This window comes from Myotis myotis, unplaced genomic scaffold, assembly GCF_014108235.1.
Source record: "Myotis myotis isolate mMyoMyo1 unplaced genomic scaffold, mMyoMyo1.p scaffold_m19_p_44, whole genome shotgun sequence".
NCBI lineage: Eukaryota > Metazoa > Chordata > Mammalia > Chiroptera > Vespertilionidae > Myotis > Myotis myotis.
In genome coordinates, this window is record NW_023416351.1 from 1,176,933 (window position 1) to 1,201,486 (window position 24,554).

Here is a 24,554-nt window from a genome sequence, read left to right on the forward strand (position 1 = left end):
CCTCACGCGTTAGACACTGTCTGCCATGCCATGGGCTGGACCCCCTCCCTCTCCATCTCCCGGCTGCTGGGTGGGGGCGGGGGTCGAGGGCAGTGACCGCCCACCTCCTGGGCGACCTCGGGCCGGCGTCACGCTCTCTGCACCGCTCTCCCCCTCCCGGCCTGGGGGGCAGTTCTGTGGTTAAAGAGCCAGGAGGCCCGGAGGTGGGTGCTGTTGGCTCCCGGCTGGGTGGGCAGGATGCTGCCAATTTGCCGTTTGGCGTTGGTTGTGGGGTCTTCAAAGGCTCCCGTGGGCTGGCCAGCAGGGCCGAAGGGTCAGGACATGAGCCCACGCCTCGCGACCCGCAGCGCCAGCGGGCTGTGCAGTCCGCACCGCGTGGGCACCGTGTCCTCCGTCATGCCCCGCTGACCGCAGACCCGTGCCCGCCCCGGTGGCAGGCCTCGGCACATGCGCCCAGTTCCTGGGCAGGTCTGGGTCCGAGGGGAGACGGGCTGTGCCAGCCGCGCAGACGAGACACACGGAGGAAGCTGAGGGCTCCCCGCTCCGGGCAGCTGCGGGTCCTGGGGCAGCGACACCCGGCGCACAGTCCCGATGAGACCCTCTCCCCAGAGTGACGATGCCTCCGCAGACCGTGCCCGTCCTGTCCTGTCGTCTCACTCCAGAGCCCAGCACTGCCCTCCGGCCTCGGGACGCACCGTCCGAGGCCCCATCGCGGGGGAGGGAGGGGCTCGGGCCCCGCTGGCTCTTACCCTGTGGGGCGGACAGCAGACGCTCCTGGCCCCGTGGGCGGCTCCCCCTCGGGCCTGGGGTGGGCGGCTGCTGGCGGGTCCACCGTGTGCTGCCCACCTGCTTAATGACGCCAGCCCGCCGGGTCCCGGGTGCCCACGGAGGCGGATATAAACCAGGCCGGGCGCCCGGGCTGTGGCTCTGGGGGTTTAGGAGTGGGTGCAGCCGCCCGCCGCCTGGCCATGAAGGGCCCCGTGCTCCTGGCCCTGCTGGGGCTGTGCGTCGCGCTGGCGGCTGGCAGGCGGGACTCAGTGGTGAAGGACTTTGACTTTGACAAGGTAGGGAGCTGGGGGCGCCCGCCGCGGGAGGCCTGTGCCCGGACATGCCGGGGAGTCCTCCGGGACTGGAGCCCCCTGGACATTCCAGACTGCTGTCCGCTGGGAGGAGGGGTGCCCCGATCCTGGCACCCGTGCCCGCAGCCGCTCCCGCCCCCCAGTTCTCAGGCTTCTGGTACGAGATCGCCTTTGCCTCCAAGCTCCGCGAACCGAAGGCAAGGAAGGTGGTGGCGGTGCTGGTGGAGCCGGAGCGTGGCCACCTGGCCCTGACCACCTCCTACGAAGAGTGAGTGAGGTGTGGAGCGAGGGCCTGCAGGGACAGCAGCAGTCCCTGGGGGGAGGGGGACCCTCACTCTCTCCTCAGAGTTCATGGGTGACCTCTGAACTTAGGGCTCAGCCTCCAGTCCTTCCCCTGGGACCCCCCAGGAGTCAGGGCCCCCAGGTCAAGCCTGGCTTGGCAGCTATTGGTCGGCTGCCCTTTCCCGCACCCCTGGCCATGGGCCCGTGCTGTCTGCTGGCTCCCACGCACGTGGCCTGGAGCCGTGAGGGGCGGGGGGGGGGAGTTGGGGGGCAGGACCGGGGGAGACGGAGGGGGCCGGCAGGGGGCTCCCGGTGGTCTCAGGGCTGCTGCTGCCCAGAGTGGGGGCCTGGTGGGGGCGGCTGCTGCAGGCTCTGTGCTCCCCAGTGAGACCGGCTGCGTGAAGGACAAGCGGCTGGCCATGAAGGGGGACGTCCCGGGGAAGTTCAAGCTTCCCAAAGAGTTTGGTAAGGAGCTGCCGCGGCCTCATTCCCTCTGAGTCCGGACGGGGCGAGCAGGGGGCCTCTGGGGACCCTCGGCCTGCCCTCAGGGCTCCTGCTCAGCCCTGCAGGCCACAGAGGGTGGGGAGCTGCCTCGGGGGGGCGCCCCTGGTCCCCTGGCCGGAGCCCTCTGTGCAGCTCCGGGCCGGGCCTGCGGCCTCAGCTCCGGGGTCTCCCTGAGGGCTGTGCGCCCTCCTCTCCAAAAGGCCTGGGACATGTCTGATTAGGTGTCTTTTCCCCGGTCAGCAGGGCCCCCTGGCCACTATCCTCAGGGAGGTCCCGTCAGGAAACCCAGAGGGCCCACTCCGGTGCTCCGGCGTGTGTGTGTGCACAGGCGTATGTGCGCGCGCACACACACACACACACACATGTACGTGCACACATGTATGTTTGTGCATCCACACACGCATGTGCACATATATGTGTACACGTGTACGTGTGTGTGCATGCACGAGAGAGAGTAGGGCCAGCTCTGGGGGCTTGGCCTGCGGGAGGCGGTGAGGGCGGAGGGGCCCTGCCAAGCCGGGAGCCCTGGGCCTGGCTCGTCCCCAGGAGACAAGGAGATCTCGGTGGTGAGCACGGACTACGAGACCTACGCCATCCTGGACGTGCAGCTCCACCGCGGAGCGGCCAGCATCCGGGTCCTGAAGCTCTATAGTAAGCCCGCTGGGCGGACGGGGCGGTCTGCTGCTTCGTGGGGACCCCGCTCTGACGGGCAGAGGGCGCTGGGAGCTGGATGGGGCGGGGAGCGGGGGGCGGGGACGGCAGGGGGCTCCGGCCCATGTCGAACCCCGTCCGTCACAGGCCGGGCCCTGGAGCAGGACAAGGAAGTCCTGGACAAGTTCCACCTGGTGGCCAAGGACTACGGGCTCTCCCCGAAGGACGTGCACCTGAACACCTGGGACAGTGAGTGCTGGGCCCGGCCAGGCCTCCGGGGCGGCGCCTCCCTAGCCCTGCCCGCCTCACTCTCCCTCTCGTCCACAGCGACCTGCGTCAACCTGCTGCGGCCGGTGAGCCCCTGCCCCTGCTCCCGCCGGGCTGGGCCCCCCCCCTCCATCTCTCCTCTCCGCACGTGGAAGGAGGGGAGGGGCCTGGGGGCTGAGGGTGGCGGGATCTCTCTGTGGCAGAGCCAAGGTTGGGGGGCAGGCCTAGCCCCGAGGGCTGCCTGAGGGGCAAGGCCTTTAATGGTGCCCTCTGGCCAGTGGGTGGGGTCCGGGCACGTCCGCATCCCTCACACGCCCCGTCCACAGGGAGGTGTGCCAAGCTCCTGAAGGAGGTGAGCATTCGCCGGCCGCTCTGCCCGCTGAGGCCCCGCCCAACAGGACCGGCTCCGCTAGCCCCGGCCTCCAGGGGGGTGACACGCAATGCCAGGCGGGGACGGAGGCCGGTGCAGGGCCCGCTGGCTGGGGGCTGGGCCGGGACCCCTTCCATGCAGCAGGCAGCCAGGGGCCGCTGGACGCTGACGTCCAGCCTGGAGGGGCCCTGTGGGCACCGTCTCAGGCCCCCATGTCCCACACACGCCCACCACCACCTGTGGGCCCCTCGGCCTCATCACGGCCCAGAGGGGGGGCTGCCAGCGGCTCTGCAGGCAGAGGAACAGTGGGCTCTGCTTGACCACCCGGCAGCCGGACGCCAGCCCCATGCGCGGTCCTGACCGCTGCCCGGGGCCCTGGGAGCCGGCAGCCCTGAGCCCCGCCCTTCTGTGTCGCAGGAGCTGATCTAGGAGCCTGTCCCCAGGCCGGCCGCTGGGAGCCCACCCGCCCCTCCTGCCCCTGCCCCACTCGCCCCTCCTGCCCCTGCCCCGGGGCCAACAGCACTGGCCCCAAATAAACCCCTGACCACACCCGCTGCCCTGAGTCTTTCCTGGTGGGGTGGGGTGGGGTGGGGTGGGGTGGGGTGTGCCTCCGTGACCGCCCCAAGATGACACCGTCGCTGCCCAGGTGGACCGTGTGGGACGCCGCCCGGCTGGATGGCGGTCCCGCCCCTCCACCTCCCGCTCAGGGCCCTGCCCAGCCCTGGCGCTCGGACCCGGGTCAGGTTGCCACGGTCCCCTCCCTGCGCAGTCTCGTCCTGCTCCCTGAGCCCAAGTCGGCCCTGGCTGGGCCCCCGGAGGGAGCTCCTGGTTCAGGGCCACATCTGTCGTGGCTCCCGATTGCCCAGCCCCTGGCATTGGTTGGCCCGGCCGGGCACAGGCCTGGCCCCCCCCCCGCACCCCCCCTCCCCCGTGCCCTCTGTCGCCATGACCCCCACTGTTTCCTCCTTTTGTTCCACCCCTGGGCTGGGGCCGCTGGGCAGGAGGGTGCTCAGTGGGTGGCCACGGCTCCTGGTTGAGGCAGGAGGGAAGTGCTTGGCCCGGGGTGGGGCCGGGGGCACCAGCCCAGACAGAGGGTCTCTGGGTGGGCAGAGGAGGGTCTGCCTAGGACGCGCCTTAAGGAACCTTGAACCCGGTCCCCAAAGACCTGAGGAGGGACGTCTGGAGGCTGAAGTCTGACCGACCAGGTGCTCAGGAACCAGGGGTGGCCCACAGGCCACGGGGCCGGAGCTCAGCCAGTCGAGGCGCCGGCCTCGCCGAAAGCGGGCTCGTCCCGGAGCAGCCGGCGCGACGGCGGGGACGCGTCTTCTCGGTCCTGGGGCTGCACAGCCGAGGTCGGAGTTTCTGCCGAGACCCTCTGGCCCGTGGCCGCGGCCTCTGCACGCGGGGAGCTGCCCCGAGTCTCTCCTCCCGCAGGGCCCCACCTGACCCCTGAGGAGCTCTACCTCCCCGCTTGTTATAGTTCCCGGCTGTAAAGGGAAAATCGTAAAATGAAAATATCGTTCCGAACATGGCTCTCAGCTCGTGACGTAGACGCAGACGCGTTGGCCGTTTCCACAGTCCGTGTTGCGGTCAGAGTGCGTGTCCCCCAAAGTCCATAAGGAATCCTGCCCCCCGGGGTGCAGGTGCTGGGAGGTAACTAGGTCATGAGGGTGGGGCCCCCAGGATGGGTCAGTGCCCTCATGAAAGTGCCCAGAGACCCCCCCAAGTCACCCCCACCCTGGAGGACCCCTGAGGAGGGTGTCCCCACCTGCACACTGTGCTGCGAATGGGCCGAAGCCGGGGGACCCCCAGGAGCCTCTCGGGGGTCCGTGCCCTGACCGGGAATCGAACTGCGGCCTCCTCGTTCCTAGGTCGAAGCTCAACCCCTGAGCCAGGCCGGCCCAGCTTATTGATTTTTTTTTTTTTTTTGTGCTTATTGATTTTTAGAGAGAGAGGAAGGAACGGGGAGAGAGACACATGGATCGGCTGCCCTCTGCACGCCCCCTACTGAAACCCAGGCACTGCCCTGACCGGAATCGGAACCTGGGGCCCCTGGGGGCATGGGACTCCAGAGGCTGGCGGGTGAGGTGTGTCTTCCTGCTTCACTCTCTTCCCTCAGGCGTCCAGCCAGCGGGCAGCCAGGGGCATCCTGGCCCAAGATCAAGGCTGAGACGTTCTGTGCCGGAGGCAGTGGGAAGCTGAGCCGCGAGCTTGTGCGAGGGCGAGGGCGGGTCGACTTTAGTTCACCTCCACCGTCGGTTCATCTCCCACACGGGGCTGCGGTGGGGGCCCCTCCCCCCCAAAGCCCTGCCAGGACAAAGGACTCGTCTTTCCTCCGTCTCCAACTCTCGCCTGTTCTGTGGCAACAGAACCCTGAGCGGCAGCCAGCCACGGGGGGCTGGGAACGCGTCCAGGTGGCACCACCCACCACCAGAGCGGGGTCCTCCCGCCTCCTCCCGGGTGCTGGGGGCTCAGACGGATGCTGCTGAGGCCTCTGTGCTCTGCTCCCAGGGGACCCCGAGGGGCCCGGCCAAGGTCATGGGGAGCAGAGGTGGGGGTTGCAGTGTGGGAGGCGGCAGCGTGGAGGCTGCCCGTGCCCCAGACCAGGGGGTGCGGGGCTGGGAGACCAGGCCGTCCCCAGCGCTGTGCGTGGGGGCCGGAGGCCACGGCCAAGGGGCAGGGTGGGCGGTCCAGGCGTTCTTGCCCGTCATCCTTGGCCTTGACCTTGGCCTGCAGCTGCCTGGGCTTAAGAGCCGCCTCTCTCGCCCGCCAGCACGGCTCAGGGGTTGATCATTGACCTATTAACCAGGAGGTCAGGGTTCGATTCCCGCTCAGGGCACAGGCCCGGGTTGCAGGCTCCATCCCCAGTGCGGGGCGTGCAGGAGGCGGCCGATCCATGATTCTCTCTCATCGTTGATGTTTCTCTCTCTCTCCCTTAATCTCTGAAATCAATAAAAAAAAAAAAAAAAAAAAGGAGTGGTGTCTGTTCTTTCCAGAAGGAGGAGAAAGGGAGGGTGCTGGACCTCCGGGGTCGGGGGAGGGGAGGGGGGAGGGGAGGAGGGGAGAGGGGAGGGAAGGGAGGTGCGGCCTGGGATTAAGGTGCTTGTTCTGGAACCTTCTGAGCGGAAGGAAGTGTTGAGAGGAGGGACTGGCAGGGCACGCTCCCCGCTGTCCCTGCTGGGTGGGCACAGAGCCCAGGGCATCAGGAGCCCCCACCTTTGGTAATTTGGCCGCGGTGCCAGCAGGGAGGCAGGATGGCGTGTGGTTACTGGTCGCCCACAGCGACTCAGCCATATAACGGGCGTCTGGGGCTGGTGTGTGGACTGAGGAGCATGAGGGCTGTGCTGGTGGCCCTGCTGGCTCTGGCCGCAGTGCCCAGGGCCCCGGCCGCGTGGCTGGGGAGGCTGGACCCGGGGCAGGTAACAGGATCGGGGCTCCCCCAGGGCACGGGCGCCAGAGGGGGGAGGGGGGCTGGCCTGCACCAGGGGCGCCCGGGCTCCCGGGTGGACAGGGTGCCTCTGAGTCTGGAGGGCGGCCCTCACCCTGTCCTCCTCCGTCCAGCTTCTGGGGGCCTGGTACGTGGTGGCCGTGGCCTCCGGGGAAAGGGGCTTCGCGGTGGAGAAGGCCACGAAGAACATGGAGGGCGTCGTGGTGACGCTCACACCCGAAAACAAGCTGACGGTGCTGGCCTCCCGCCACAGGTGAGGAGCCTGGCCCCGCACGCCGGGCCGGGCCGGGCTGGGCAGGCGAGGCCGTGGCGAAGGTTCCGGCCTGAGTCCAGCTCCCCGGGCGCGGAGGTTTGGGCGCCCGCACACGTGCCCAGCCCCTGCCTCCCTCCCTCCCGGCCAGCTCTGCTCTGAGCTCCACCTGGGCTTGGCCTCTTGCGTCTGCGCCCTGGACCCCGGGCCTGGTGGGCCTCGGGGCAGGACATGCCCCCAAGGCTGCCCGGTGTGGGTCCACGCTGCGGGCGGCCTGCTTTAGGTTCTGGTGGCTCCCGGGACCCTCAGGCACACGGGACACTCGAGTCGGTTAACCACGTGTGCCGCGCACCGTGACATGTCAGCCCACAGAGTGCCGTGTTTAAAAAATACATGTTTTTATTGACGTCAGAGAGGAAGGGGGACGGAGAGAGAGAGAGAAACATCAACGATGAGAGAACCATGGGCCGGCCGCCTCCTGCCCGCCCCACGATGGGGATGGAGCCCACAGCCCGGGCCTGTGCCCTGAGCGGGGATCGGACTGCGACCTCCTGGTTCCTGGGTCCACGCTCACCCACGGAGCCCGCGCCGGGCGAGCCTGCGCTTCCCTCATGGGCTGTCACACTGGCTCGTCTCTCGCTGGTCACTCTTCCTCCCAGGACTCCCTGCCTATTCTTGTCACTCGGGCACGTGACGTAGGGACGTAGGGACGTTGCCGCTTTGAGGGAGTGGCTTTGCCCGACGTACAGGCCGCTGCGTCTGCCCGGCGCCCCGATGCCCTCAGCCTCGCGTCCGCGTCTCCCTGGGGACCCGGCGATGAGGTCCCGGGAGGGGCAGGGAGGGGCCGGCTCTCCCAGGGCTCTGGGCCCAGCCCGGACGGTCCAGTTCGGTGGGGAGCAGGGTTACTGGGGGCACTGGGAGGAAGGCGGGTCCCGTGGCCACACTGGCTGGTCAGCAGAGGGTCTGGGGGGCAGAACTGTCTTCTGTGGTCCTGGGTCTGAACCCTGTGTAAACGGTGGGCCCTGAGTGGACGTGGCCTGAGTGGACGTGGCCTGAGTGGACATGGCCTTCTCCTCCCCAGGCAGGAGAGGTGTGAGCTGAGTGCTGTGGAGCTGCTGAGACAGGACCCTGCCTGGGTGTTCGAGAATCCCTGTGAGGAGGACGCCGAGCGGTCCCGTCCGGGGCAGGGCGGGCGGGTCCGTTTCCTGGGGCCTCAGCCCTCTGCGCATCCGCAGGGCTGCTCCCAACTGGAAGCGAGGGGACCCCATTTTGTCGGAGGCTGGGGGCTCCGAGGACAGAGGACTGGCCTGCACCCGCCACGCCCCCCGGGGACCCCAGCCCCTCCACGGGTGCAGGGAGTGGCACGGGCCCCGGTGGGGACAGGATCGGGGGAGCACCCGTCCCTGGCAGCTCTGGGCACAGCTGCGGGGGGAGGGGGACAGCTGGGGCCCTGGGCCTGGGGGGGCCTCTGGGAGCCCTGACGCCCGCCGGGCCCGTGGCAGCGCTGGGCGTGCTGGAGTACCGCGTGCTGGGCACCAACTTCAGGGACTACGCCGTCGTCTTCACGCAGCTGGAGCAGCAGGACGAGGCCTTCAGCACCGTGGAGCTGTACAGTGCGTGGCCAGGGGCCGGGGGCGGGGGGCCGGGGGCCGGGGGCCGGGGCTGGGGATCGGGGGCCGGGGTCGGGGGCCGGGGCCGGGGGCCGGGGGTCGGGGGCTGGGGGCCGGGGGCCGGGGGTCGTGGAGGCAGTTTCCTGTTGGCCCCTGGCCCCCCCAGCCCAGGCCAGCTCTCGGGGCGCCCTCCCCGCAGGCCGCACACACCTGGCCAGCCAGGAGGCCATGAGCCTCTTCACCAGGTGGAGCCGGGGCCTCGGCTTCCTCTCGCAGCAGCAGGCCCAGCTGCGCCCCGACCGTGAGTGTCGATGGGGACCCTCGGGGGGTCAGGCAGAACCGGGGGGGGGGTCACCTCTCCCTGTGGAGTCTCAGGGGAGACCGTGGGCAGGGCCTGGGAAGCCCGGGGCTGGGGGGCTGCCGTCTGGCCTGGCCCCTCACCGCCCACCTTGTTCCCCCTCCAGTCACCTGTGCGCACAAGGCCTTCCAGGTGAGCTGCCTTCGGAGCGTCGCCCGGCGTGCGGCAGGGGGAGCCGGGGCCTGGGGCCCACGTCCCAGTGGGCAGCGGGGGTCAGTGGCTGGGGCTGGGGCCTGGCGGGCAGATGCCCGCGAGGTCAGCCTGGGCCCCCCATGTTTGCCTTGGTTTCCAGTGAATGCTGTGGCCCCGAAGGGGGCGGCGCCCACCGTGGCCTGGTGGAGCGGCCAGGCCTGCCCTCCCCCGCCCGGCTGCCCAGGGCTGGGCGTTGGGCCTGCTGCTCAGGGGTCTCTGGCTGAGGATTCAAATAAAGTGATTTCACAAGCTGCCCCCGGCCTCACGAGTGCGACACGTGGACCGCTGCCCAGCTGCCTCCCGGGCTCTGGCCGGGCTTTGGTTGGGACGGGACAGGGTGGGGTGGGGTGGCTCCCCCAGGGCTGACCCACGGGGCAGTGAGGCCGCTGCAGGACAAGAGGCCCCACCTACAGCCCCATCTACACCTGCGTCTCTCATCAGAGTCCCCAGGGCCCAAGGGGGCTGGGCTGGGAGCGGCTGCTCTTCCTCAGTCACCAAGGCCCCTGGGCAGGTGGGGCTGGTCTGCCTGGGCTGGAGCAGGGCCCCCGGGTGGGGGCAGTCTGGTCGGGATGCTGGGCCGAGGGAGCTGGCCCCAGTGCCCAGGGCTCCAGTTTGGATTTCCCCGGCCTGAGCTCTGGGGCAGGGGCAGGGGCAGGGGCAGGGGCTGGGGCAGGGGCAGGGGCAGGGGCAGGGGCAGGGGCAGGGGCGGGGGCAGGGGGCAGGGGCAGGGGCGGGGGCAGCAAGGGGCCTGAGCCTGTCACCCTGTGAGCTGGGGCCCTGCCTGAAGCCCTGGCAGGAGCGAGGCCAGGGGGAGCTGAGGGAGGAGAGGGCTGCCTGTCACTCAGGGTCGGGCAGGCGGGGCCTCGCTCTCCAGGGAGCACAGACCCACAGGCACAGGTGCTGTGTGCACACACGTGGCCACCCGGCCGTCAGTCCCGGCCCCGGCCCCGAGGGGCAGCTCCCAGGTCAGCTCGGCTCCTGTGCAGTGGCCCAGAGAAGCTCCTCGCCTGGGGCCTCACCGCTCCGGGGACACCTGCCCTGGTGACGAGGGGCCCCCGGGAGTGACAGCGGGAACAGGACCTCCGTCTCAGGGCCCCCAGGCCGGCCCCCCAGGGGGCTGTGCAGCTCTGAGGGCCGAGAGCCGGGGGCGGGCCCCTGTGCCCAGGGGAGGGCCCACAGCCCCGCCCTCCCCCTCGCCCACCCCTGGCCCTCTGGCAGCGCCAGGTTGGCCGGATGCCTGTGGTTGGCGGACGGGCAGGGAGATTTAAACTCGGTGTCGGTGGCTGAGGGAGGAGGGCGAGATGGGGCTGGGGCGGCTGCCGCCGGTGCTGGTGCTGGCGCTGGTGCTGGCTGTGGGGGCCCAGCCCCAGGATCAGCTCCCCAGGGAGTCCCACAACCTCAACTGGAACAAGGTGAGCCTGGTGCCCAGTCCCTGTGCCCAGTGCCCAGCCACAGAGGCCGGGGATGCGGGAAGGCGGGGGGGCGTCCTGAGGCGGCAGGAACTTCCACGGGCCCAGCGGGCTGCCCACCGGCCTCCCCGAGGGGTTGACAGCCTCTTTGGAGATGTACCCCCCCCACCCCCCCGTGGGGCCGAGCGGAGGCCCCGACGAGCGTGGCCTGAGGTTACCTGGACGTGCTGGGCGGGCAGAGGGGGTGGAATGAGCAGCGCATGTTCTGGGATAATGGACCGCCGGCCGGTGGCGGGTTCCGGTGGGGGGGCGTGGGCAGAGGCTGGGAACTCGGGTTTGCAGCAGGAAGCCGGCGGGATGGGTGCCGGGCGAGTGGGGAGGAAAGGGCCCCCCAGAGGCCCACATGGGACGAGGCTCGGCCCTCGGTGCCCAGCCCTGTGCCACCCCCGGCCCCACAGCCCTGCACGTGGGCCGGGCCGCAGGCCGGGATCATGTGTCCGGTGGGTTCACGGGCCTGGGGAGGGGGCAGCGTCCACGCTCCCCAGCGCCCTCTCTGCAGTTCTCAGGGTTCTGGTACATTCTCGCCATCGCCTCCGACGCCAGGGGGTTCCTGCCGGGCAGAGACACGCGGAAGCTGGGGGCGGCAGTGGTGCGGGTGCACGGAGTGGGCCAGCTGCGGGTGGTCCTCGCCTTCCCCCGGTGAGGGCCCCCCTCCTTCCCGGCCCCCAACAGCCCAGGCGGCTCCCTCTCCACCAGAAGGACCTGGGGGCAGGGCAGGGTCCTGGGCGGCCTGGGGATCCCATCAGGACTGACCGGCAGCCACATCCCCACTTCCTGCCCCGAAAGGCCAAGGGCTGGTTAGAGAGAGGCACTGGGGCCTGGGCTCGGGGCAGACAGCCGGTGTCTGGGGGTCCCCTGAGCGGCAGCCAGTGTCTGGGGGTCCCCTGAGCGGCAGCTGGTGCTGGGGGTCCCCTGGGTGGCAGATGGGCCCCGACCGGTCAGAAAGTTCTGAAACGAGAGCCCGAAGGCACAGGAGCAGGAGTGAGGCTTCCAGGGCCCCCACCCCCCACCCCTGGGTCCCTCGGGGCAGAGTTCGGAGGAGGGGCCAAGAGGGTCTTCTGGGGGGGCTGGTGGCTGTGGGTGGGAAGTGGGGCTCCCTGCCTGAGAGTCACAGCCCCCCTCCCCCCGCAGGTCTCAGGGGTGCCAGTCACACACGGTCGTCCTGAGGAAGGACGGGAAGAAGGCCGTGTTCCGGAACCCCTGTGCGTGTGAGGCCGGGGAGGAAGGCGGGGGGGGGGGGGGGTGTCCACGGGCTCGAGCCCAGACGCTGGGCATGACGCCGCCTGCACTGCCCCCGTGGCCCCTTTGCCCCCTGGGATACGGACGGGTGGGCCCACCCCCTCGGGTGGGTGGAGGAGTCAGGTGGCTCTGTGCTCCTCCTTCCAGTGAAGGGGGTGGAGGGCTTCCGCGTGCTGACCACCGACTACAGCAACGCCGTGGTCGACCTGCGCCTGGGCCGGGCGGGCCGGCACTCCCAGGCCCTGCTGCTCTTCAGTGAGTCCCTCCCGGCGCCCGTGTCCAGGGCAGTGAGCGTGGGGGCGGCTGGGAGGGCGGTGCAGGGACGCTGGACAGACGCCACGCGGGCGGCCTACAGGTGGTGCAGGGAGCCCGCAGGGTGGGTGCTGGGGCCTCTTCCTGGGGGTCCTCGCAGGGCGGGCGGCCTGGCCACTTCCTCTTCTTAGAGGGGCACCAGTCCCGCCCGAGGACCCGCTTCATCAGCTCCCACTGCCGTGGCCGGGCTGGGCGGGGTGGGGGGGGAGCGGGCAGCCCCGGGCGCCAGAGTGGACGCGCCGAGGCCATGACTGCTTCCCGCCCAGGCAGACAGAACGGGACCACGTTCCCGAGCATGAGGAGGTTCATGGACATCTGTGAGGTCCGGGAGCTCACAGCGGGCGCGACAGTGCTCCCCAAAGACGGTAAGTACGGCCGCCAGGCTTTCGGGCCACGCACCCCGCCCCCACCCCCGCCCCCGTCCGGCTCCTTAGAGAGACGGAAGGCACGCGTGCTGGTCCCATCGGCTCTCTGCACTGTGGCTGGGGGGCCAGGGCTCCTGGGCTGTGCCCTCGAGGTGCCCGGGACCAGCACCGGGGACGCCAGGGAGAACCGCCCGCCTGTGCACGGCAGCCGTGGCCCCACCCCCCGGTCTCTGCCCCCTCCCACAGCCTCCTGTGCGCACACCATCCTGCCCTGAGCCCGCCGTCCTGGTCCTGCTCTCTCCTGCGGCCGATGTGTGGTCCCTCGACCAGGGGAGCCTTGTCGCTGAGGCAGGTCTTCCCATCCCACCGCTTGCTGAGAGGAGGCTGGTGAGCCCAGGCCCCCGAGGGCGCGAGGCCCAGGCCCGAAGGCGTCCTCCAGGGTCACCGCCCCTCCTGGCCCGTCCCCGGGGGCGTGGCAGGAAGAAGCTGCCGCCCTCGTCTGCCGTGCAATAGACTCGGCTGGCCCACTGCCCGCGCGCGTGTGCTTTCTGTGCAGCGCGGCCGCCGCCACCCTGCGCGCCCGTGAGGCCGACACCCTCTCAGGAAGCCACTCGCTTGTCACCAGCCTTGTGAGCACGTGTTCCGTGCCGGGCACCGCGCTAGCTCCTGGGGGCGAGCCGTGAGCAAGACAGGCGAACGCACGCCTCACAGACGGACTCCTTGTTGGGAGGGGCACGGGCGCGGGCACCCCGCACCCAGCTACAGCGGGCGCGACTCGGTCAGGGGGGCCCAGCAGTCAGGGAGGGCTTCCTGGAGGAAGTGCCACTTGAGCGAGCCGTGAAGAGTGCGGGAGCTCGGCCGGCGTGGCTCAGTGGCTGAGTGTTGACCTGTGAACCAGCAGGTCAGGGTTTGATTCCGGTCAAGGGCACAGGCCTGGGTTGCGGGCTACTGTGACCCGTGACATCGCCGCCTTCCCCAGCAAACCAAGAGCAGAGAAAGTGGGCAGAGCTGAGTTGTGATCAAGCAGAAGCTCCTGTGCCCCCGCCCCAGCCCCCCCCCCCCCCCCGCCTGCAAGGGACGAGGCCAGGCCGGCCTCGGGCTAATCAGCAAGCTCAGGGGGGCTAGTGGGCTCCCCAGCCGGAGCCTGGGGACCTGGGAGTGAGGCCGGGGCTGAGGCACACGCCGCCTGGGAGGCAGGGGGTGCTGCACGCCCGAGAGACACGTCCTGCTGCTCGTCCAGGGGCCTCCTCGTCGCTGGACGTCAGCCGTGCTGCCCGATGGCCTCTGCAGAGCCTCAGCTCCCACCCCTGCCTCGCACCCGCCCTCCCTCCCCGTCCACTGTCCCCGCCCAGCTGCCCCAGGCCCCTCATGGCCGCCCCAGGACCCACACAGCTGCCCCAGGCCCCGGCCGGCCACCCCAGGCCCCTCATGGCCGCCCCAGGACCCGCACAGCTGCCCCAGGCCCCGCCCGGCCGCCCCAAGCTCTCAGCGTCCAGCCAGGCGCGTGCTTGGCCTCCCGCTATGGCATCAACCTGCCGGGCGGGCTCAGTGGCTCGAGTCTGCCCTGGGCAGGATTCGTGACGCCACTGGGGACCTGGGCGCTGCCCGGCTCTGCTCGAGGGCCCAGGGCCCGCAGAACGGAACTTGAAAGAACTAAGCAGAAATACACCCTCCTCCCTCTTCAAGGACGAAGCAGGGACATACTCTTCTCCCTCTCCTCTATCTTGTCTTGCAAGGCTGGGCCCTCAGCCCAAGCCGCCCCCCCCCCCCGAGAGTGACCACAAGAATGCTGGTATTGTCCTAACTCTCCCAACCGCCCACCTGAGTGGACCAATGAAGCTCCAGAAATGTAGCTAAGGTCCTAATAAGGCTACAGTGGAGGATGGCTCCAACCTTCAGAATGTGATGGTCACTTCCTGACCCTACCCTTATGCTATAAAACCCTGACCAATCTCTGTAACTCACGCCACCCCTAAAGCCCACCCCAAATAGCTAGCCCTATATAACCTCTGTTCTCCTGGGACACGCTCTCTCGCCTCACCGCTGCGCCGGACAGAGGCTGGGAGCCAATTCTAGAATTGATCAATAAAGACTCGTTGCTTTTGCATCGGAGGGGGCTCCCTGGTGGTGGATTGTTGGGGACCCCGAGCTCTGGGCATAACACACACACCCAGTGCACACACACCCAGTGCACACACCCCAGTGCACACACACCCAGTGCACACACACCCAGTTCACACACCCCAGTGCACACACACCCAGTGCACACACACCCAGTTCACACACTCAGTGCACACACCCCAGTGCACACACACCCAGTGCACACACACCCAGTGCACACACCCCAGTGCACACACACCCAGTGCACACACTCAGTGCACACACCCCAGTGCACACACACCCAGTGCACACACACCCAGTACACACACACCCAGTTCACACACTCAGTGCACACACCCCAGTGCACACACACACCCCAGTGCACACACCCCAGTGCACACACACACCCCAGTGCACACACCCAGTGCACACACCCCAGTACACACACACCCAGTGCACACACACAGTGCACACACACCCAGTTCACACACTCAGTGCACACACCCCAGTGCGCACACACACCCCAGTGCACACACCCAGTGCACACACCCCAGTACACACACACCCCAGTGCACACACCCCAGTACACACACACCCAGTGCACACACTCAGTGCTCACACACCCCAGTGCACACACCCAGTGCACACACCCCAGTACACACACACCCAATTCACACACTCAGTACACACACCCCAGTGCACACACACACCCAGTGCACACACCCAGTGCACACACCCCAGTACACACACACCCAATTCACACACTCAGTACACACACCCCAGTGCACACACACACCCCAGTGCACACACCCAGTGCACACACCCCAGTACACACACACCCCAGTGCACACACCCCAGTACACACACACCCAGTGCACACACTCAGTGTACACACACACAGTGCACACACACACCCCAGTGCACACACCCAGTGCACACACCCCAGTACACACACACCCCAGTGCACACACCCCAGTACACACACACCCAGTGCACACACTCAGTGCTCACACACACAGTGCACACACACACCCCAGTGCACACACCCAGTGCACACACCCCAGTACACACACACCCAGTGCACACACTCAGTGTACACACACACAGTGCACACACCCCAGTGCACACACACACCCCAGTGCACACACCCCAGTGCACAGACACACCCCAGTGCACACACCCAGTGCACACACCCCAGTACACACACACCCAGTTCACACACTCAGTGCACACACCCCAGTGCACACACACACCCCAGTGCACACACCCCAGTGCACAGACACACCCCAGTGCACACACCCAGTGCATACACCCCAGTACACACACACACTCAGTGTACACACACACAGTGCACACACCCCAGTGCACACACACACCCCAGTGCACACACACCCAGAGCACACACCCAGTACACACACACCCAGTGCACACACTCAGTGTACACACACACAGTGCACACACCCCAGTGCACACACACACCCAGTGCACACACACCCAGAGCACACACCCAGTACACACACCCCAGTGCACAGACACACCCCAGTGCACACACCCAGTGCACACACCCCAGTACACACACACCAGTGCACACACTCAGTGTACACACACACAGTGCACACACCCCAGTGCACACACACACCCAGTGCACACACACCCAGAGCACACACCCCAGTACACACACACCCAGTGCACACACCCAGTGCACACACCCCAGTGCACACACACCCAGTGCACACACACACTCAGTGCACACACACCCAGTGCACACACCCAGTGCACACAACCCAGTGCACACACACTCAGTGCACCCACACCCAGTGCACATGCCCCCAGTGCCCATGGGCCCCAGTGTACTCAGCCATCCAGTGCACGCAGCCCCTCCCCCAATGCCTATAAAGAAAGGACCTACTGCCTGGAGGGCCTCGATGGGCACAGATTATGCAGAGAGCACATGAGAAACCATGGCAACAAGGTGAGTTATCCCTGGATTTATCACGTACTTGATGGCAACCCGGGGATCTGGGGGGCGGGAGATTACAGGCAATTTGCATTTCTTACGTGTAAAATTGCATGCAAGTGCATTTCCATCTATTCAGTCCAAGTAACCTGCTTAGATTCCGATTATGCAAAAGTCAGGAAATGCTGAAAATTCCAGGGTGGGAGTTAAAAATCCTGTCCTGTTCCGCCCCCTCCCAGAGGGCGGCCTTTCTGTGATTTCATCGTTGATGGATCGCACAAGGGCTCGGAAAACCAGGAAAGCAAGGCAACAGGAGGGTTTTTGGGGCCCCTTCAGCGTGGCCATCCCCGCGCCCTGAGATGGGGGGGCCTCCGCTGGCTGCGAACCGGGTTGGCAGGGTTTTCCTGAGCATCTGAGGGCCCGTGAGGGAGGCCGTCCGCCGTGCTTCTCGGGCTGCTGTGCTGGCTCAGCATCCTTGCCCTCGTCCACCTCCCTCACAGGGGCCGGCCGCTGTCTGCCCAGCGCCTGGGCCTCTGGCTCACCTCCCGGGGACCCCCCACCCCCGCCGGTGGGAGACTGGTGCACAAGGGCCAGGGAGACCTGAGCACCTGGCTCCCGAGGGCCCCTCTGGCCTCCTTCTCGGCTGAGGGTCGCCCCACGGCGTGTGGTCTGTGGCCGCGGGGCCCTGCCTCCGGGCTCTGGGCCAGTGAGCGGTCCTGGGACGTCCCCAGGTGCTTTCGATGGGCTCCGGGCGAAGACCGAGTCACTTACGTTTCTAGAGAATAACCTGGTCTGAACTGGGGGCTGGATCGCTGAGGGGGGGCGGTTGACAGGCTGTGTCACTCATTTTGCCCATCAGGCAGATAGCTGTGAGCCTCGAGCCAGGGGACGGATCGGATCGGATCGGAGCGACAGCGAGGTCAGGCGGTGCCGTGCGGCCGATTCCCGGTCAGGTCACACGTCCGGGTTGTGAGCTTGATCCCCAGGAGGCGACATGCAGGGGCAGCCGATCGGTATTTCCATCTCTCTCCCCCTCCCTTCCTCTCTCTCTAAAAACCAACACATTTAAAAAGAGGTGATTTTGGGGAGAAGAAGTCAAGACCTTCGGACCCGCCGCGGTGACCCCAGGTTTTCCAGACGGGGTGCTGTCCTGGCTCCTGGGACGGGCGGGACTCAGGGAGTCCAGAGAGAAACGGCTCAGGCCACTGTCCAGAGCCCGGCCCCCAGTGTCCCTCCCGCTGGCGGCCAGCCCAGCCCCCCATCCTTCCCTGCGGGGCCCTACCGGGAACTGGGGGACACAGCGGACCTTCCGGCTTCAGCTCAGCGGGAAGAAGGCCTCCTATTGTCCCCGGGAGGAAGGAGCCTTGGGGATTCGGGGAACCCGGGGCCACGCGGCCGCCCGGCTCCCATATAAGGCCCCGCGCCCGCCGCCTCGGCCTCAGCGCTCGGAGCTGGAAGTCCCGCAGCCGCAGCCATGAGGTGCCTCCTGCTCGCTCTCAGCGTGGCCCTGGTGTGCGGCACCCAGGACATGGGCGTCCCCCAGACCAGGGAGGACCTGGACGTCCAGAAGGTCGGGGACGGGGTGCTGTGCGTGGGGAGGCTGGGGCGGGGCTGAGTGCAGGGCGGCGGGGGCCTCAGAAGACGGGGCGGCTGGGACGTTGGGGCCCTCTGCTGCTCTCCCAAGGCCCCGGTGGTGCTGGGAGACTCATGATGTGGCTTCTGAGCCCCCGGGGCTGCACGGGGTGTCCTTGCAAGTGCCTGGCCGCACGCTGGGCGCCGGCGTGCTCGTGACCCCAGTTAGACGGGGCCTGGCCCAGACGGGAGGGACGGAGAGCCCAGCCGGGAGCTGGGGTCCCCGCCCGCCCCCCAGTGCAGCTCACGGCCCCTCCCCAGGTGGCCGGGACCTGGTTCTCCGTGGCCACGGCGGTCAGCGACCTCGCCTGGCCGAGCACCCAGAACACCGCCCTGAGGCTGTACGTCAAGGAGCTGCGGCCCACCCCCCAGGGCGACCTGGAGATCATGGTGCACAGACGGTGGGTGTCCGGCTGCCGGGAGGGGGCCGGGTGCCAGGACAGGGGGGTGGGCAGGGCTCCTGAGGGGACCCGGCTTCCCGTGGGCGGCATGGGGTTGGGGTCGGGGGTCGGGGGGCAGGGCCAGGAGGTTCCGGGCCCCTTGGAGCCCCTGCCCAGGGCTCTGGGGCCACAGAGCGACGCGGGGTCAGGGTGGGGAGGCCTGTGTGGAGGCCGCTGGCCAGGGGCAGCGGGGCCGGGCCCTCCCGCCATGGCCCTGTCTGTGTGAGGGTGACAGTGGCTGCCTCAGCCTGGGTGTCACCGTTACGCGGTCACCGCCCTTCAGGGAGGGCGGCCGGTGTGTTGAGGAGAAGATCTTGGCCGAGAGAACCGGGCGAGCAGGGACGTTCAACATCGACTGTGAGTGGCCGGGCCCAGGGCCGGCCCAGAGCTCAGCCTCAGCCCTGCGGGAGGCGGGAGGCGGGAGGCGGGAGGCGGGAGTGGGCCTGTGGGTGCCTCAGGGGGTGCGGGGCGGGCCCGCGGGGGGCAGCGCTTGGCGGGGGGGGGGGGGGGGGCTGCAGGGCTGCATCCTGCTCACTGCAGGCGGTGGAGGGTGACACCTGAGCTGGGCCTGCACCTCTCACGGCGTCAGAGGACCCTCAGCGCTTCCCTCTCCGCGGATTCTCCAGGACACTTGGCACATTCTGCCTTAATCTTTGATAACGAAACACAAAATAGAGACGGCGCAGGGTCAGCCTCTTGTCCCGGGGCATCGGCACAGACATTTCTATTTTTTATTTACTTATTTTTTAATATGTTTTCAGTGATTTTTAGAGAGAGAGGAAGGGGGAGGGACAGAGAGAGAGAAACATCAGTGATGAGAGAGGAACATCACCCATCGATCGGCTGCCTCCTGCGCGCCCCCCACTGGGGACGGAGCCCCGACCGGGCCTGCGCCCCCACCAGGAACCAAACCAGTGGCCTCCTGGTTCCTGGGTTGATGCTCAACCACTAAGCCACCCTGGTTGGGCGAAATTTTAAATTTTTAATCCTCACCCCAGGATGTTTCTTCATTGGTTTTTAGAGAGGGGGAGGGAGGGGGAGAGACAGAGAGAAACATCGATGTGAGAGAGACGCATGGACTGGTTGCCTCCTGAACGCACCCGACCGGGGCCCGGGGGTCAGGCCTGCACCGACGTGTGTGTCCTCGGCCAGAATCAAACCTGGGGCCCTCCAGCTCGAGGGCCACACAAGCCACGACCCAGCGAGGGCGGCTCAGAACTTAGAGGGAAGTGGTGCAGGGAGACTTCTCGTCCCTCCGGCAAACTCTGTGCTCCCCGCAGGATGGCTCCAGGCTGTCCCGCCCTCCCTCTCCCCTCCTCCTCCCCTCCCCTTCCCCTCCCCCTGCCAAAGTGCCTCCTGCCCTCACCCCTCACCCCTCCTCCAGCTCCTCCTGTCTGCCTCTGCCCCTTGGGCCTGAGCCCACCTGGCCGGCCGCACACCTGGCCGCTCACCTGCAGCAGGTGCTGAGTGTCCCATCCTCTCGCTTCCTCTCCTGCCTCGCGGGCCTCTGGTCGAGGGGTCGGTTATGGGCAGGAGCCCACAGCCCGTGGGCGCGGGGACCTCACCTTCGCTTCGCTCTCTGCTTCTCGCCCAGACCTGGAGGAGAACAGGCTCGTGGTGCTGGACACCGACTACAAGAACTACCTGTTTGTCTGCGCGGAGAACACGGCCGCCCCCGCCCAGAGCCGGGCCTGCCAGTACCTGGGTGCGTACATCCCCGCCCTGGAGGCAGCTGGGAGCCTGGCCCTGCCTGGGCCCGGGGAGCAGCACTCTGACGCCCGCCCCTCACAGCCAGGACCCCGGAGGTGGACCAGGTGGCCATGGAGCAGTTCGGCCGGGCCCTGAGGCTGCTGTCCATGCACATCCGTATCATCCGCATCCAGACCCAGGCGCAAGGTGACCCCCCCACCCCCTGATACCCCCCGTCCCCCAGCCCCCCTGCCCTCGTCCCCCGGCCCCCCAAGTCAGAAGGCCGTGCGCACGGGGAGGGTCTTTCTCCCCTGGCGGCCTCCCCGTCCCCCAGGCGTCCCGGGAGGTGGGTGGGAGGTGGGGTCCCCCTGGTGTGGTCGCTGACCTGTGACCTCCCACGCCGCCCCTCCTCCCGCAGAGAGGTGCCGTGTCTAAGCGAGTCCTGCCGACCCGCCTCCTGGGTAACGTACCTGCCCCGCTCAGGGTCCTGGGTGTGGGGTCCTGGGGCCCTGACTCCCCTCCATCACCCCCCACCCCACCCGCCGTGGGAAGGGCTGCAGCCTGGGTCTCCTGGGGACTCGGGAATCGGCTGCCTCTTGCCCACCCTCTGAAGGGCCTTGAACTGCCGTGTGTCTCCTGTGTCCTGGCCACACGCACAGGCGACGGCCCAGGATCCTGGGCCGGGTGTGGGCACCGGAGGGGCTGCGAGGGGCTGGAGTGGGGGGCGGGCACTGGGCCTGAGGTGGGTGAGGGGGGCTCTGTCTCCCCAGGAGGGGCATCCGCACCCCCAGGGGCGCTGGCGAGGTCTGTCCTTCAGGATCCCAGGATCATAGGGGCCCCTCGTCCATTCCAGGACCTCGGCCTCCCTGCAGGACGGCGTGACCCCTCCTCCGATGTCACCCCTCCTCCCAGTCGGGGGCCCCAGGAGGGGCTGAGGCCATGAGGCTGCTGGGCGCCGCCCCCCTGGGACCAGGCCCCTCGGTGCCGCCTGGACCAGCTGCTCTGAGCCCCTCACAATAAAGAGACACACCAGCGCCCGTCTGCCGCGTCTTTCCTGGGGCCGGTGGGGGCGGGCGGGAGGCGAGGGCGGGAGGGCACAGCTGACCTCTCCCCCAGAGAAACAAGGGGACAGGGCCAGCCCCGCGGGGTGCTGGTCATTCCCTGTCCCTTCGTCCTCACCAGCCCGGGCACAGTCCGCCCCAGGCCCCTCGCTGGTCGGGCAGGGCTGCCTGCCCCCGGCTGCCCCCTCCACGCCCCGCTCCATCCTGACGCCAGCCCCTCCTACGGGCGCGCCCCCAGCCCCAGCTGCAGGGACACAGGTCCCCACCTGAGCCAGGTGCTCGTGGGACAGGCGTGACGCCAGCCGAGCGCAGGCCCCGTGCAATCCGCCCGCAGCGTGTCACCGGCGCGCAGCACCCGGCGCCGAGCACACGCTTATTTCATTCTCTATTTAATTTTTAAATTATATATTTTTATTGATTTCAGAGAGGAAGGGAGAGGGAGAGAGAGAGATAGAAACACCAGGGATGGGAGGGAGCCATTGGCTGCCTCCTGCACGCCCCTCACTGGGGACGGAGCCCACAACCCGGGCCTGTGCCTTGACCAGGTATCGAACCCTGACCTCCTGGTCCCTAGGTCGACACTCAACCGCTGAGCCACACGGGCCGGCCACACATTTATTTCAGTGCCCACTGGGCAGTCAGCAGGGCAGCTCCCACCCCCCACCCCACAGGCTCAGACAGAGGCCCCCGCCCCGCCCCACCACAGGCCAACCACAGTCTGTCCCCTGCACTGACCCTCGGCTGCAGCTGGGGGTGCCGACACCTCCTGGGACTTGCTGGGGTGGCTCACCTTGGCTCGGGGAATGCTTGAGCTACTGGAGCGCTGGCCTATTGTCACGAATAAAGCCCAGGACCAGCCAGGCAGAGGAGATGCTCAGGACAAGGGGGGGCCCTGCCCCCAGGGCCACGCCCCCAATCTCCCGTGGTCCCCAGCCAGGAGCCCCCCGAGCCTGTCCTTTGGGGTTCAGCTGCTTTCCACAGTCGTGGCTGATGGAACCGCTGGCCATTGGTCACTGAACTCACCTCCACCCTGTCCCCTCCTCAGGGAGGAGGCGGGACAAAGGCCCAGGGTTTGCTCCCTTCACAACCAACCCCCATCCTGAGGGCTTTCCACGCCCCTCAACATGCCCAGGGGGTGGAAAGGGGTTTGTTAGGGAGACCGAGACACGTTGTCACTCAGGAAATTCCAGGGGTTTTAGGAGCTGGGAGCCAGAAACGTGAAGAAAGTGCCCGGCCAGCGTGGCTCAGTGGTTGAGTGTCGACCTAGGGGCCAGGAGGCCACGGTTGATTCCTGGACAGGACACAGGCTCAGGTTGTGGGCTCAGTCCCCAGTGAGGGGCGTGCAGGAGGCAGCCGGTCCATGACTCTCTCCTATCATTGCTTTTCCATCTCTCTCTCCCTCTCTCTTCCTCTCTGAAATCAATAAAAAAAAAATATTAAAAACAAAAGAGAGATGGGAAGAAGGTCACACGTGCAGGTGGGCAAAAGGAGTACTTGACACACAGAGTTTATTCTTGTATTATCATTAACTAGTGGCCCGGTGCATGAAATTCGTGCACATTAACAGGGAATTAATTAGAGGGAATATTTTAATATTGCTATTTGCCCTTTCTCTATAATAGAAGTGTCAGCGATGAAAAAAAATTAGTAAAACGTATATGAACATCTTCCTCCTGTCAGAGTCAAGTCCCCGCCCACCCACATGCACCTCAAAATCGCGCGAGACCCAGGCCCAGCTGGCCCCACCCCCATTGAGCTAGATCCAGACCCCAGCCGGCCCCACTCTGGTCAAGCCCCACAGGGTGGGGGGCGTGGCCTCAGGTCACCTGGCCCAGCGCTGGGGCGGGGGGTGCACCTTGAGGTTCCCCATCAAGCCCTTCAGGGCTGGGGGTGCGGCCTGAGGTCCCCCGTCCAGCCCTGCCAGGCGGGGGGCCCAGCCTCAGGTCCCTGCCTCCGCTGTGGGTGCCGCCATCGTGACCGTTACAGAATGATGGTAAATGTGCACGTTCCCTCTTTATCAGATAAGATTATTGTATTGTTTATGTATGAACATCTGCAAACCCCTCTCATATTTCTTTTTTCTTTTATTTTTTTAAAGAAAAAGGAAAAGAACAAGAGAAAGAACCATTCTTTTAAGGTTTTGTTTCTCCAGTTGCTCCCCATTCTCACCGAACCCTCTACCACCCATCTACCCTGTTGTCTGTCTTTGACCGTCCGTGAGAGGCTCCGTGCAGAAGGAGCACCTTAGGGGAGGGGGCATCGCACCGTTTATTTCTATGAGTGACACTGTGCTTTGAACACATGACAGTCCCTGTCGAGTGGGTGCAGTCCATGGTGAGGTACAGGGGCAGGGAAAACTCCAGGGAAAAGCACAGCAAACTCCCAGTGTTCCGGAAGAACTGCCATAATGAATCAGAGATTAGGATGAGATAATAAGTCGTCAATATACCCATCTCTCGCCCAGTATGCTCTCTTGACGTTCTCACCAACTGTTAATGTACGTGAACATGTGCACGTGGCTATGCCGGGTGAGGTGAGGGCAGGATCCAGGTGCGACAACTCATCCGAGAGGGTTTTGGGCCCGAGTCTGAGATACAACCGCTCCATTGGCTCTGCGGAGAGGAAACCCAAGAGGATGAGGTCAGAGGAAGGGGACGGAAAACATGCCCACGGTGCAACGTCTTCACCGAGGTAGGCAACCCGCTCTCTGGAAAAGGACTATTGAGCCCAGACGTTCTTCCAGACCGAGGCCGACCGGACGCCTTTCAGTCCACAGGGAGTTCCCCTGTGATTCCTTCAGAGCCTGAGACTTCTCAGCAGCTAGGCACACGTCACCTCATTCCTGTCTCTTCTCCCCAGTTTTCTCGGGGAATATTTCTGAATATCAGAGACATGGAAAGAAATGACAGTCCCCTTTTCTCTCCTCATGCAGGGATTTCCCAATGAACTACAGGGGCCTGTGGGATTCTCTCTCTCAGGGACCAACAAGAGGCAGATGTGAGGGCTTCAACCTCAACAAGAGGTCTCAGTTGAATCCACCAGAAAAAAGGAGGCGACTGAAACCCTCTACGTCAGGCCCTAAAAAAGAGAGAGTAGAGGAGGGCAGGTTGGTTTGGCTCAGTGGATAGAGCATTGGCCTGGGGATTGACCCGCCTGAGGTTCGAATACAGAAGAGAGAGAGAGAGAGAGAGAGAGAGAGAGAGAGAGAGAGAGAGAGAGAAAGAGAGAGAAGAAGAAGAAGAAGAAGAAGAAGAAGAAGGAGGAGGAGGAGGAGGAGGA

At 66.7% G+C, this 24,554-nt stretch overlaps 3 protein-coding genes across 3 annotated transcripts; all 3 read left to right on the forward strand.

Moving 5' to 3' along the window:
* Positions 1–6,485: 6,485 nt before the first annotated feature.
* LCN6 (lipocalin 6) lies at positions 6,486–10,298 on the forward strand. The gene is made up of 7 exons (XM_036306854.1): positions 6,486–6,572; positions 6,715–6,854; positions 7,933–8,003; positions 8,354–8,464; positions 8,661–8,762; positions 8,926–8,951; positions 10,230–10,298. The coding sequence occupies exons 1-7, from the start codon at positions 6,486–6,488 to the stop codon at positions 10,296–10,298; spliced, it is 606 nt and encodes a 201-aa protein (XP_036162747.1).
* Positions 10,246–13,392, forward strand: LCN10 (lipocalin 10). Its single transcript, XM_036307008.1, has 6 exons — positions 10,246–10,423; positions 10,980–11,119; positions 11,612–11,724; positions 11,867–11,974; positions 12,298–12,396; positions 12,643–13,392. The coding sequence occupies exons 1-6, from the start codon at positions 10,313–10,315 to the stop codon at positions 12,669–12,671; spliced, it is 600 nt and encodes a 199-aa protein (XP_036162901.1). The 5' UTR covers positions 10,246–10,312; the 3' UTR covers positions 12,672–13,392.
* A 4,392-nt stretch (positions 13,393–17,784) lies between these two features.
* LOC118655298 (beta-lactoglobulin-like) lies at positions 17,785–21,230 on the forward strand. Its single transcript, XM_036306949.1, has 7 exons — positions 17,785–18,023; positions 18,347–18,486; positions 18,809–18,882; positions 20,120–20,230; positions 20,317–20,421; positions 20,633–20,675; positions 21,068–21,230. The coding sequence occupies exons 1-6, from the start codon at positions 17,928–17,930 to the stop codon at positions 20,647–20,649; spliced, it is 543 nt and encodes a 180-aa protein (XP_036162842.1). The 5' UTR covers positions 17,785–17,927; the 3' UTR covers positions 20,650–20,675; positions 21,068–21,230.
* The last annotated feature ends 3,324 nt before the right edge of the window (positions 21,231–24,554 follow it).

Excerpts from the sequence above, each read along its gene's own strand:
- LOC118655298 (XM_036306949.1), top strand. The coding sequence starts at position 17,928 with ATGAGGTGCCTCCTGCTCGCTCTCAGCGTGGCCCTGGTGTGCGGCACC. Across the intron at positions 18,024-18,346 it reads AGGACCTGGACGTCCAGAAG|GTGGCCGGGACCTGGTTCTC; the intron begins GTCGGGGACGGG and ends GCCCCTCCCCAG. Across the intron at positions 20,231-20,316 it reads CCGGGCCTGCCAGTACCTGG|CCAGGACCCCGGAGGTGGAC; the intron begins GTGCGTACATCC and ends CGCCCCTCACAG.
- LCN10 (XM_036307008.1), top strand. The coding sequence starts at position 10,313 with ATGGGGCTGGGGCGGCTGCCGCCGGTGCTGGTGCTGGCGCTGGTGCTG. Across the intron at positions 10,424-10,979 it reads ACAACCTCAACTGGAACAAG|TTCTCAGGGTTCTGGTACAT; the intron begins GTGAGCCTGGTG and ends CCCTCTCTGCAG. Across the intron at positions 11,120-11,611 it reads GTGGTCCTCGCCTTCCCCCG|GTCTCAGGGGTGCCAGTCAC; the intron begins GTGAGGGCCCCC and ends CTCCCCCCGCAG.
- LCN6 (XM_036306854.1), top strand. The coding sequence starts at position 6,486 with ATGAGGGCTGTGCTGGTGGCCCTGCTGGCTCTGGCCGCAGTGCCCAGG. Across the intron at positions 6,573-6,714 it reads GGAGGCTGGACCCGGGGCAG|CTTCTGGGGGCCTGGTACGT; the intron begins GTAACAGGATCG and ends TCCTCCGTCCAG. Across the intron at positions 6,855-7,932 it reads GTGCTGGCCTCCCGCCACAG|GCAGGAGAGGTGTGAGCTGA; the intron begins GTGAGGAGCCTG and ends TCTCCTCCCCAG.